The sequence below is a fragment of the Spermophilus citellus genome (genome assembly GCF_964194105.1).
Source record: "Spermophilus citellus genome assembly, chromosome: 7".
NCBI lineage: Eukaryota > Metazoa > Chordata > Mammalia > Rodentia > Sciuridae > Spermophilus > Spermophilus citellus.
The window spans coordinates 126075959-126087785 of NC_138188.1; the positions used below are offsets into that span (position 1 = coordinate 126075959).

The 11827-nt window shown below is 33.5% G+C and overlaps 1 protein-coding gene across 1 annotated transcript; it reads right to left on the reverse strand.

The window, feature by feature from the left end:
- Window positions 1-1338: 1338 nt before the first annotated feature.
- Window positions 1339-3513, reverse strand: CSNK2A2IP (casein kinase 2 subunit alpha' interacting protein; the record flags this gene model as incomplete). The annotated part of the gene is made up of 1 exon (XM_081301978.1): window positions 1339-3513. One exon carries the CDS (start codon window positions 3511-3513, stop codon window positions 1339-1341), a length of 2175 nt encoding a protein of 724 aa, XP_081158104.1.
- Between the last annotated feature and the right edge of the window lie 8314 nt (window positions 3514-11827).

Below are 11827 nucleotides of genomic sequence, written 5' to 3' on the forward strand. Positions count from 1 at the left end.
GATCACAACTAGGACAGTAGCAATGGGGATGAAGAGGAAGGTTGGATTACGATAATAATAAAGCTATGGAATTCATGGACTTGGAGAGCGGCAGGCAATGAAACAAAGAGTCACCCCTGACACCACAGTGGATAGAGGGGCATCCACTATAATAAGAAATGAATAAGGCAAATGACTGCAGAGGTAAAGACATAAATGGTAAAAAGTAAAACTTATGAATTCTGCCTTGGCCATGTTGAGTTTGAGATACTACAGTGTGTTCCAACTGGAAATGTTGAGTATGTGTTCTAATGATCAGAAAAGATATGGGGTGGAGAAGGAGGATGGAGTCATTGGTATAGATAAGAACACTCTAATTCTATATCCTAGGGACAGAGATGATCACTTAAGATGAGTGTAACAATAACTTCCTTCTCTTCCCACTATCCAGAGGAACAAAAGTATTTTTAAACAAATTTTTATTAACCCATTTGGCTGTATAAATAGAGGTGATCAAAAGGTGACTTAAGGCTCCATAATTGAAATATTGTCATAAACATCATGAAGTAGGCTTATTTGTACTTGCTATTTTTTCTTCTGGTTTGCTAAATTTGCATAACTTATTAGATCTCAGTGTGTGTGATATTGAGATAGAATAATATTTTTCTAGGAATACAAAACAGAAAGGGTTCCTCTCTATATTTTTTTCACCCATTGAACATGATCAGAATTTTCTTTAGAGATAGGGAAACAATGAGCATAAATTGTCTTGAGAATACCGTCATTATTATATCTTGTAAGGAAGGAGGATAACAATGAATTAGACACTGTCAAAGGCCAGATGGATGGGGCTGGAGATGTGGCTCAAGCGGTAGCGCGCTCGCCTGGCATGCGTGCGGCCCGGGTTCGATCCTCAGCACCACATACAAACAAAGATGTTGTGTCCGCCAAAAACTAAAAAAAAATAAATATTAAAATTCTCTCTCTCTCTCTCTCTCTCTCTCTCTCTCTCTCTCTCTCTCTCTCTCTCTCTCTATCTTAAAAAAAAAGGCCAGATGGATGATGTATTTTGTTATTTGGCAAACTATGGTAAATTTATTTAATAAAAATTATATAGTAGCCACTATGAGGCAGACAGTTAAAAATACAGGATTTTGTTTTTAACTTCCAGGGGATCATAGTGTATTATTTAGCTATCAAGTACACTTGAAATAGTTCTCCTTAAATAGGTACTTCATCAGCTAAAATACACAGTCATAGTTACTTTTTACTAAGAAAATTAATAAGCATGATAAGAAATCAGACATTAATCTCAAAGAACTAAGAGGTCATTGCTTTCAAAGAGACAGAAAGTTAAATTTAATCAGAATTTTTTGTTTGGACGCTTTGGAAAAATTTGAGCAGTGCATTTGATCCCTTTGTTGCTTTCCTGATGGTTGGATTCCTCACAGACTTTGTTTTGGGAGGTGGTGACTGACTTTTATTTGATCTTTCAGGAAGTGGTTGGTGATCTTTATTGCATATAAACTCAAGCCAGGAGACCCCTGGAGGCAACCGGTGGTAGCTAAGGACCTTGGTGACTACACAGCCTGAGAGGGCAGATGGAGCAGAGTCTTTTAAAGAAGGGAGTAAGGAGGGTAAGGCAAAAGAGGAAGAGGATGGAGAAGAGGAGGCAGAGGAGGAGGAGGAAGAGGAGGAGGAAGAAGTAGAAGGGTTTGGGTTCTCAGATTGTAGCAGACAACTACTGTTTTTTTTAACATAAAGTAGCCAGTCAATAGCCTGGGGCTGCTGACTTGTGACTTTCTTCTCAGGGCACGTCAACCACGTTTCCTTCATATCGAGCCCTTGGATGATATTTGATTCAGAAGAGGGTAAAATCTGTGATATCTTCTTCATTTCTTCAATACTGTCATCAGGGACTTCGTCAGGCTGATTTTCTTTCAGAGGTAATGAAACATAAGAATTCTCTGGCAGGCAGAGGATGAGAACTAATTTCACCTTTATTTTCCCCTCAAAATTGGCCTCAGGTGCTGGTATGGCAAAAAGTGTTGCAGAGCGAGGATCTCTCTTTCCTGAAATGTGTCTACATTGAGACTTTATGCAGGAAGCACAAACCAAACAAACCGTATACATTGTTGAAAGGCGGGGACCAGGCCGAGGATTTGGCTTTCCCCTCATTCTTCGAAAAAGAATTTGCCTAGAGAGATCCTTCTGGATTCTGGTCTTGGAGATAGAATTGACAATTTTATTTAACACTTGCTCAGGGACTGTTCCACCTTTAACAATGCAGGGATTACTACAATCTAAAGTCCAGGGAATTTCTTTATCTGATTCTTTCTTTGTACTAAAACTGAAGCTGCTTTTACTGGATAGTCTGGAACCTACTGTAGATATGTTCCTGAGGCCGTGTTTGGTGCTTGATGGTGATATGCCTATGACATTTGGTTTCAAATGATGGGATGATGGTAGTTCTGTGGCTTTGTATTTGTCACTTTGTGAAGTGCCATTCTGAGACTTGGAGTGACAAACTGGTGTGCTGAAGGTCTGAAAGTTGTGGTCAAAGGTAAATACCGTCTGAGACTTGGACTGGAACAATGGAAAACTCTGAGGCTGGTGGAAAGAATGTGGATGCCTTAATTTTAAATGGGACAAAGGTAAACTCAGAGGATTGGAACTGAAGTTCAACACAGATGTTTTCTGAGATCTGGAAGTAGGTAATGGTGAACTTAGAGTCATTTGCTTTGACTGCAAAAAAGGTGATGTGGGAAGGTAGTTAAGTGTTTCAGATTTGGTTTTGAGTGATGGTGAGCTCAATGATCTCTGATTGTGTTCCATTAAAGATGTCCAAAGGCAGTCCAATGAAGTTGTTTTCTGAGATTTTGAGTGAAGTGATGTTGAGCCAAAGCATCTTTGGTTTAGTCCTAAAGAAGGTGATGTATAGATGATTTTTAGGGAAGGTGCTTCTTGGTGTTGGAGAGCAGAAAATGATGAACTTGGGACTCTTTGATTAGACTTCAGTGAAGGTGATGTACAGCAAATGTCTAGGCTTGAAGATGAAGGTTTGGAGAGGGGTAGTTTTGAGCTTAAGGCTGTTTGATTGGCCTCCAGTGTTGATGCTGTCTTGTTGAAGTCAGATGAAGATATAGTTGGAGGTTTGGGTTGCAACAAAGGTAAATTTAGGTCTGTTGAAATGGGATGCGATGATCTTCGATAGAGGTCTGGTGAAGGTGTGGCTGGATATTTAGTGTCAGATAATGATGACTTCATAGCCCTGATAGGGAAGCTCTGTGAAAGTGTCACTTGAGATATGGGCACTTGAGAAGGCAATATTGAGCAGCTTTGGACCATCTTGTTAGAGCTTAACGAAGGTGCTACAATGTTTTTGCTATGGGATTGTACTTTGACCACAGGTTGGTTTTTATGTTGATTTAGTTTTTCAGCAATGAACTTTTGTCTTAATGAATGGGCTTTGGTCTGTTGGTAAGACTGGCCTAATGGCAAAAACTTTTGATCATAGCATGCTAATGGCAACATCTTGTACGGTGGTGGTGTTCTTTTTAAAACCAGTTCCTATGTATGGGGATGTTTTAGTAGCTGTTAGAGTCTTTTAAGCCAGATCCCATTGGCAATGGACATTTTAAAATAAATACTATTTAGTAGTTTCTAACTTCTATCTTGCCACCTCTCTGTTAATTGCCAAAATTCATAGGATGATTCAAGATTAAGGTATAGATGAGATTGGGTGGGGGGGGAGTCAATATTGGAAATGATCCTTGGTCTTCTCTTCAATTTCCCAGAGTGTTTTTCCTTTTGAAGAAATAATCCCTGTTAACAAAATAGTGAAGAGAGTTCAGAAGAAATCCTGATAGGTAATTAATTTTCTTTAAAAACTGTGTTGTGACTAGAGCACATGCTTTAGAGCAAATCCCTGTCACTAACTGTGTCTGTGTTTAATATCACAGTGTATCTTAGTGTATCTTTTTAATTAAACCATCTAAATCCCAACTGACCATTTGTAAATAGGTAAATATAACATTTAATTTATTAATCTAAAAACTAAATAAGATAATGCATATAAGATATCCAACTGTGCCCTGGATATAATAAGCATTCAATAAAACGTAGCAGCTATTACAGGATGCTCTTTTAATTATTGCATTCATTCAAAATATCTTGATAATTTTCTTGGGTAAAACAAGAGAATCTTAGAGAAAGGTGAACTAGAAGTTCAGAATGTTGTTTTTCAATTTAGATTTATTTGCCTACCGTACTCCCCTTTTAGCCTACTTCCCAGAGTCTGCACATCTGGTTGAAAGTTCATTGCATGTTCTCAAACTTGTTTCATTTGTTACAGTTGCACTTAAAACCCTTGGCTACACCCTTTTAAATCTATGGATGTCCATTATTTCCCTCAACTCTGAACCTCTACTTTTTCTCCAGGCCTTTGCAGGATTCTTTTCTTTTGCTCTTACCTTAATATAGCTTTCAGAGTTACTATCACCAATTTTCTTGTTATTACATTCTAACATAATTATCCCAGTTATGTTTTGGATTTTAAAATGAACTATTGAAGCTTCATAAAAAGAATTTTGAAGCTGACCAAAAGTGATGGGAGCATCTACCACTCAAGGAAAGTTGACATGCTGCTTCCTTCATAAAGGTAATACCCTAGTGTGACATGATACACTGCTTTATTTTTCCTGGTCAAAAGTTTATTCTTCAGGTTTAAAACTAAGATATATGATATGATAAAGAAAAGAAATTATTGAGGACTGGGGTTGTAGCTCATGGGTGGAACACCTGCCTGGCATGTGAGAGGCACTGGGCTGGATCCTCAGCACCACATTAAAAGTAAATCAATAAAATAAAAGTATTGTTTCCATCTACTACTAAAACAAAAACAAATATTTTAAAAACTGGGAGTAATTCCAATAATTCCTGGAATCAGTCAATTGAGTGCTTGGTCTGAAGGCATCTAACAATGAGAGCTGACAGAACATGGTTGCATGATTCTCTCTAGGCTTCTATGACTTACCAACCCTGTTTCTTTTTTCTTTCATTCTTCTATCTGAAATTCAATTTCCTGTTTTTCACTCTACTTTTTTATGTTATTTGAATTTTATTTTATTTTTAATTGGCATATAAAATCTTACTTATGGAATACAGTGCAATCATACTATACAAGTATATACAATGTATAATGATCAAATCAGGGTAATTATCATTTCCATTACCCCACATGTTGTCTATGTGCTGACAGATGTAAAACTCTTCTTCTGTCACTATTATGAAATACATAAGTTGATATAAAGTATAGCTAACCTTCTGTGATATTAAACATGAGATATAATTCCTCCTAACTAACTGTAGTTGGTAATCTTTATCTAACCTCTATCTTTTTCCTTAACCTTAGTGAGTTACTTATATATATCAACTTATTTCTTATATATGTCAACTTATTGTAAAAATTTAGAATCAATTCTATTATTGCTAGAAGTTTTCCCTTTGTCCAGGTGATTTCAAATATTTACTCTTACTCTGTTGCATTCATTTACAAACATACTTTATTAGTATTTTAGCTCACTTTTTTTTAAACCTTGAGTCATTTTTTGAAGAATTCTTCAAGTAACAAAAATATTAGTTATGTATCAATAACTTTCTAATCTTTTATCCATAGTCCTATTTTCTCCTGAGCTTCAAAATTGTATTTCCAACTAATCATCAGACTTCTCCATCAAAAGTTTCAAAGATAATTCAAACACAAAACAACAAAAGCTCAATGAAGTTAATTATCTTTTCAGAAAATCTTTCTACATCTTATCTCTTGGTTCTTAATCCTTATTGACATAATTCGTAATCTTTGAAATAATTCAGACAGTTTCACTTTTCAAAGCCATTTAAATGCGAAGGGTGAATTTTTACCTCTTTCATAGTTTAATTTATTATTTTTTTCCAATTTCACTATTTCAGTTTGTACTATAGGTATATCACATCTAGACTAACATATTATTACAGAAACCACTATAATCTTTCCCCCATGAACTCACTATCTCTTTCCCCATTGTCCTTTCAAGATATCCAGGAACAAACTTGCTGATGAGACACCACTATAACTTGATCAGGGATGTCCCTTGCTTTGCATATGCCTGCAGGAGTAATAAACACAGAGTTCTCTCATGATTGCTGAATTTGTAGTGGTGTGATTTGATACATGATATATTAAAGAGGAGAATGCACACATCACAAGATGTTGCATAACACCAAGATTCCAGATAATATAGAACAACTTCATGACTTTGGGGCATGAAAGATTTCTTAAAGGAAATATAAAAAAAAGTACCCATTCAAAAATGATCAATTAAACTAAGAACTCCTAACCATCAAAAACATAATATTTAGAAAGAATAAATGCAGGGACTCGAGTTGTGGCTCAGTGGCAGAGCGTTTGCCTCCCATGTGTGGGGCCCTAGATTCGATCCTCAGTACCACATATACAGACAAGATCGGGCACGTTCAGGGTAGTATGGCCATAGACAGTAACACATATACAAATAAATAAATAAAGTATTGTGCCCATCTATGACTAAAAAATATATTTAAAAAAATAAATTCAAATCACAGAATGTTTAAAAATATCCATGATACATGTTATGGATTAGATATAAGGTGTCACTCAAAAGCTCATGTGTAAGATAATGCAAGAAAGATTTAATGTGAAATGATAAGGTGGTGAGAGCCTTAACTTAATCAGTGCATTAATCTCCTGATAGGGATTAACTGAATGATGACTATGCGCTGGAAGGGTGTGGCTGGAGGAGGTATGTCATTGGGGCCTGCCTTTGGGGTATATAATTTGGTGAGTTGAGCATAGTCTTTCAATCTGCTTTTTGGTGGCCATGTTCTGACCTGCTTTCCTCCACCACACACTTGTGCTATAATGTTCTGCTTTACCTCAAGCCTCAAGGAATGGTGCTGGATAGGTAAGGCCTGAGAACTCTGAAACTGTGAGCCCCCAAGTAAACTTTTCTCCTATAATAGTTCTTGTCAAGTCTTTTGGACACAACAGTTAAAAAGTTAATTAATAACATATATCTAACAAAAGACTCATCCATAGCCATGAAAATCTCTGCATGTTACTAAGAAAATAAGACAAAGAGTGCAAATAGAAAGATGAGCAAAGCACATGAACAACCACTTCACAAAGGAAGCCCAAATGGCTAACACATATATGAGAAAAAAAAAGTTCCGACTCATTAGAAATCATGTTTAAACACATTACCAGAATGTGTCTAACATAAGGTGAAAATTGAAAAGAACCAATACTCAGTGAGAATATATATTAAATAGAATTCTCATATACTGTTGGTAAAATCGTTAATTGATACACCATTTAAAAAAATTTCTTAGCTTTATCCATTAACTTTATTGATATTATTACTAAAGCTAATAAGAGAGACAGAGAATAAGTCCACTCCTGCATATAACAGACACATAATGCATAAATATTTGCACCAAAAAACATGTACTGGCATGTTCTTCAGAGCATTATGCATAATAGCTCCAAACTAGAATCAACTGTTTGATTCCAAACAATACTGAAAAATAACAGAAAATTCAGCACCATGAAAATACATGGATGAACCTCACATAGAAAATGTTGTGTAAAAAGAACCATATTAAAAGAACACTTCAAGATTTTATGCATAAAAGTACACAGTTGGGTCATACTGACTATGGTATGAATGATCAGGATAATAACACATTTGGCAGGATAGAGGTTGAGGGAACAAAAGGGTTTCCAGAATGGTGTAATGTTCTGTGTCTGGCCCTGGTTGATGACTGGATGGATGAATTCATTTTGTGATAATTGAGCTCTAACACTTAGACTATGTGTGTTTTTGTGGATTCCCTTACTTCAATAAAAAGTCTAAAAAATGTACAACTTGATAATAATTTGAAAAGACATCTGAAACAAAATTGCACTGAAAGGTGAAACATTAAAGGATGAACCAAGATCTGGCACACAGATGCAATGAAATCTTAAAGAGAGAAAAGGAGAAGAATGTAGTCTGGAAATCCTGGTATCATATGGATGGAAATAAAGGAATTAAAAACAACTGGAACTAACAAGAGTCTATTTAAGATAAAAATCAGAGAAACATAGCAGTTGAGTGATTCCCACTATCAGAAGTACTCAGCAAATGACACACTTTGCTAGAAGCATATAAGGATTCCAGACAACTAAAGAAAGTAGAAATTTATAGTGAGTTATAACTATAGAATCAAATGAATGTCACTATGAAAGAATTAACTTAAATATTTTTTAATGCCAAGATCTTTTTATAGTGGAGGTGGATAGATATTTATAATGTTTTATGAACTTCTTCAGGATAGGATAAGTGAGGAAAATTTCTCAATTTGTTCTAGAATACATTGTATGAAAATCATATACGAACACAGGATGAATATAATTTAAAATTAAAGGTGAAACAATACAGTAGTATTGCTTATTTAATCTTCAGAAATTTTTAACTAAAATAACATACTTAATTTCACAGCATAATAAAATAATAATCGACTATGATCAAAGTTTATCTTATTCAAATAAAGCAATGACAGTTTATTGTTAAGAACATTATAATTTTTTATTCACAATTCACAAATAAATGTTAATGAGTATTTCAAAAAGTCATTTAATAAAATTCAAACATAAAGTTCAGTAAACTTAGAAAAGAACTACAATAATAATAAATATTACTCTGAAAGCAAAAGCAAAAGTTTCAGATCGTACTGAAATGTGAATTAGTCCTATTATAGGTTGATAATAGTTTAGAATATTCACTGTCAATACTTCAATTTGAAATTATTTAGGGAGATCTGGCTAACAGGTAAAGAAGAAAATGGGAAAAAAAGAAAGAGATATAATCTTTAAAAAAGTAGAAAGTAAGTTATCTTCATATACATATTATATGATTAAAATTCCAACTTTGACTATAAAAGTTTAATACAATGAATTAAATATTAAAATTCAGAAATTTCAGTGAATTTACTGCTTATAAATCAGTACACATAGTTCAATAATTTTCCTTAATACCAATACTTAACAATATTTTGACGCCCATAAACACTATGTATAATTATCTCTAACAATTCAATACAAACATAACATACTCTTATAAATATGAGCAAGTACTTGAAAATCTCATAAAAAAGAAAATTTAAATCCCTAGTAATAAAGAACAAACCAATAATTGCTATGTAGTTTTCTTGTAACTTTATTTCCCTTGCAATACAGAGAAACTCTTCACTATTTCACTTTACTTCTTTTTTCAATATATGTTCCTATGAGAAAAATCATAATTGAACATTAAAATAACTCTTTTTCAAAAATGGATAAAAATAAGCAAAATATCAACAATTATGTAATATTTGAAAAATTCCATGAATAATTAATTGAGCTAATTAATATTCAAGGAATACAAATACAAGACAGTCTTTTCAAATGAGCACAAAACATTCACCAAAATGTGATAGACCATGCAATATGTCCTCATAAATTTAAATGAATTCAAATTAGAAATCGTATGTGTTCTTGGTTTTCCTAACAATTATGAACCAGTAACAAATACCTATGAAATATTTAGAATAATGAATATACTTCCCTAAGTAACCCACATAAATCAAAGAAGAATAAGGGAATATTAGGAATTATTTCAAAATGAATAAAAGTGAAAAGAGTGCATAAAAATGTGTGGAATGCTATGAAAGCAGAACTTAGATGGAAAGCTATTCATAGCATTAATGATTATATTTAAAAGGAAGAAAATGTTCAAATCCATGGCATTAGCATGTTTCATAAGCAATTAGAAAATGAAGAGCACAACAAATCAACATAAAGTAAAAGAATAAAGATTATCATGATTCATTAAGAGAAATCAATAATATAAAAAATAGGAAAGCAAGGATATTAAAAGTTAGTTCTCAAAGAAGGAAAACAGAATTAATAAACACTCAGGCAAACTTATCAAAGAAAAAAAGAGAAGACACAAATTATAATTATCAGAAATGATGACAAGTATTGATTAGCATGTAGAGATTTGAAAACTCATGCACACTATTGGTGAGAATATAGAGAATAGTATGGAGGTTCCTCCAAAACTAAAAACAGAATTATGATATGATCCAAAAATTCCACTTCTGGGGATATATCCAAGGAATCAAAATAGATATGTCTCCAAAATATATCTGCACTCTCATAACTCCTATAGCATTATTTATTCCAATTAAGATATGGAAGCCAACCTAAGTGTCATTCAATAGAATAGTGAATAAAGAAAATATGATATGATATGTATGTGTACAATCAAATATTATGCAGCCTAAAACAGAAGGAAAGCTTGCCATTTGCCACAATATGATGAACCTGAAAGATATTACAGTGAGTGAAATAATTCTGATACAGAAAGACAAACACCCATGATCTCACTTACATGTCAAATCTAAAAAAGTCATACTCACAGTCAAACGGAGTAGCATGATGAATATAAGGAGATAGGAGTTGAAGGAAAAGAAGTAGTACTGGTAAAACAATGCTATAGTTAATAATCATGTGTTGTAAACTTGAAATTTGTTAAGAAAATAAATTTTTTGCTGGGTGCAGTGGTACCGACCTGTAACCCCAGCAACTCAGGAAGGAACCCATGTGCAATGCCCGCCTCAGCCATTTAGCAAGTTCCTAAGCAACTTAGAGAAACCCTCTACCAAAATAAGAAATAAAAAGTCATGGGAGTGTAATTCAGTAATGGAGGATCCTGGGTGAGATCCCCAGTACTGGGGGGCAAAAAAAAAAAGGACAAAAGAAAGAAGATCTTAAATGTTCTCAACACACATGCATACATGAGTGCACACAAACACACACACACACACACACACACACACAATGGAAACTATGTAAGGCAATGCCTCAATGTAGTAATAATTTCACAATGTATACACATATGAAAACATCCTGTGTATACCCTAAATATGTTCAACTTTTGTTAATCATACTTTAATTACACTGGAAATAATATATATATTTTTAAAAGTGAAGTTTGATTCATACCTTGAAGCATATATAAAAATTAATTCATAATAGTGTCATTGACCTAATATAAAACCTAAAACTATAATAGTTCTGGAAGATAAGGGAATAGAAAAAATTTGTAATTTGGGATTGGCATAGATTTTTTTTTAATTTTTTAACAACTTTAATAGTCAAGTAATAATTATTCATATGTACGTAGTATAGTGTGGCATTTCAATGTAAGTATACAATGTGCAATGATTAGGTTGGGGTAACTGTCATATCCACATCTCAAAAATTTCTCATTTATATTGGTAACATTTAAGATCTTCTCCACTTGATAATTTGAAATGTACAATTAATTGTCATCAACCATTAATTATCATACTTTTCTGTAGAACATTAAAGTTATTCCTCTTATCCCATTAATATGTACCCATTAGCTATCCTTTTTCCATTTTTCCCTCTCCCACACCCTTCCACAGCCCTGGTGGACACTATTCAACTGCTTCTATGAGACTGACTTTTGATTTTCATATATAAGTGAGAATATGTGTTAATTTTTTTTCTGTAATAGATTTATTTAACTTAACCTAACATCATCTGGTTCTATCCATGTTGCTAAAAAAGACAAAATTTCATTTAGTTTTTTTGGCCACAAAATGTTTCACTGTGTATATATGCCATCATTTTACATGGAACACCAACAGCACAATCAATAAGAAAAAAAAGTAAATTAAATTTTATTAAAATTAAAAACTCTTCTTCTTAAGATATTATTAA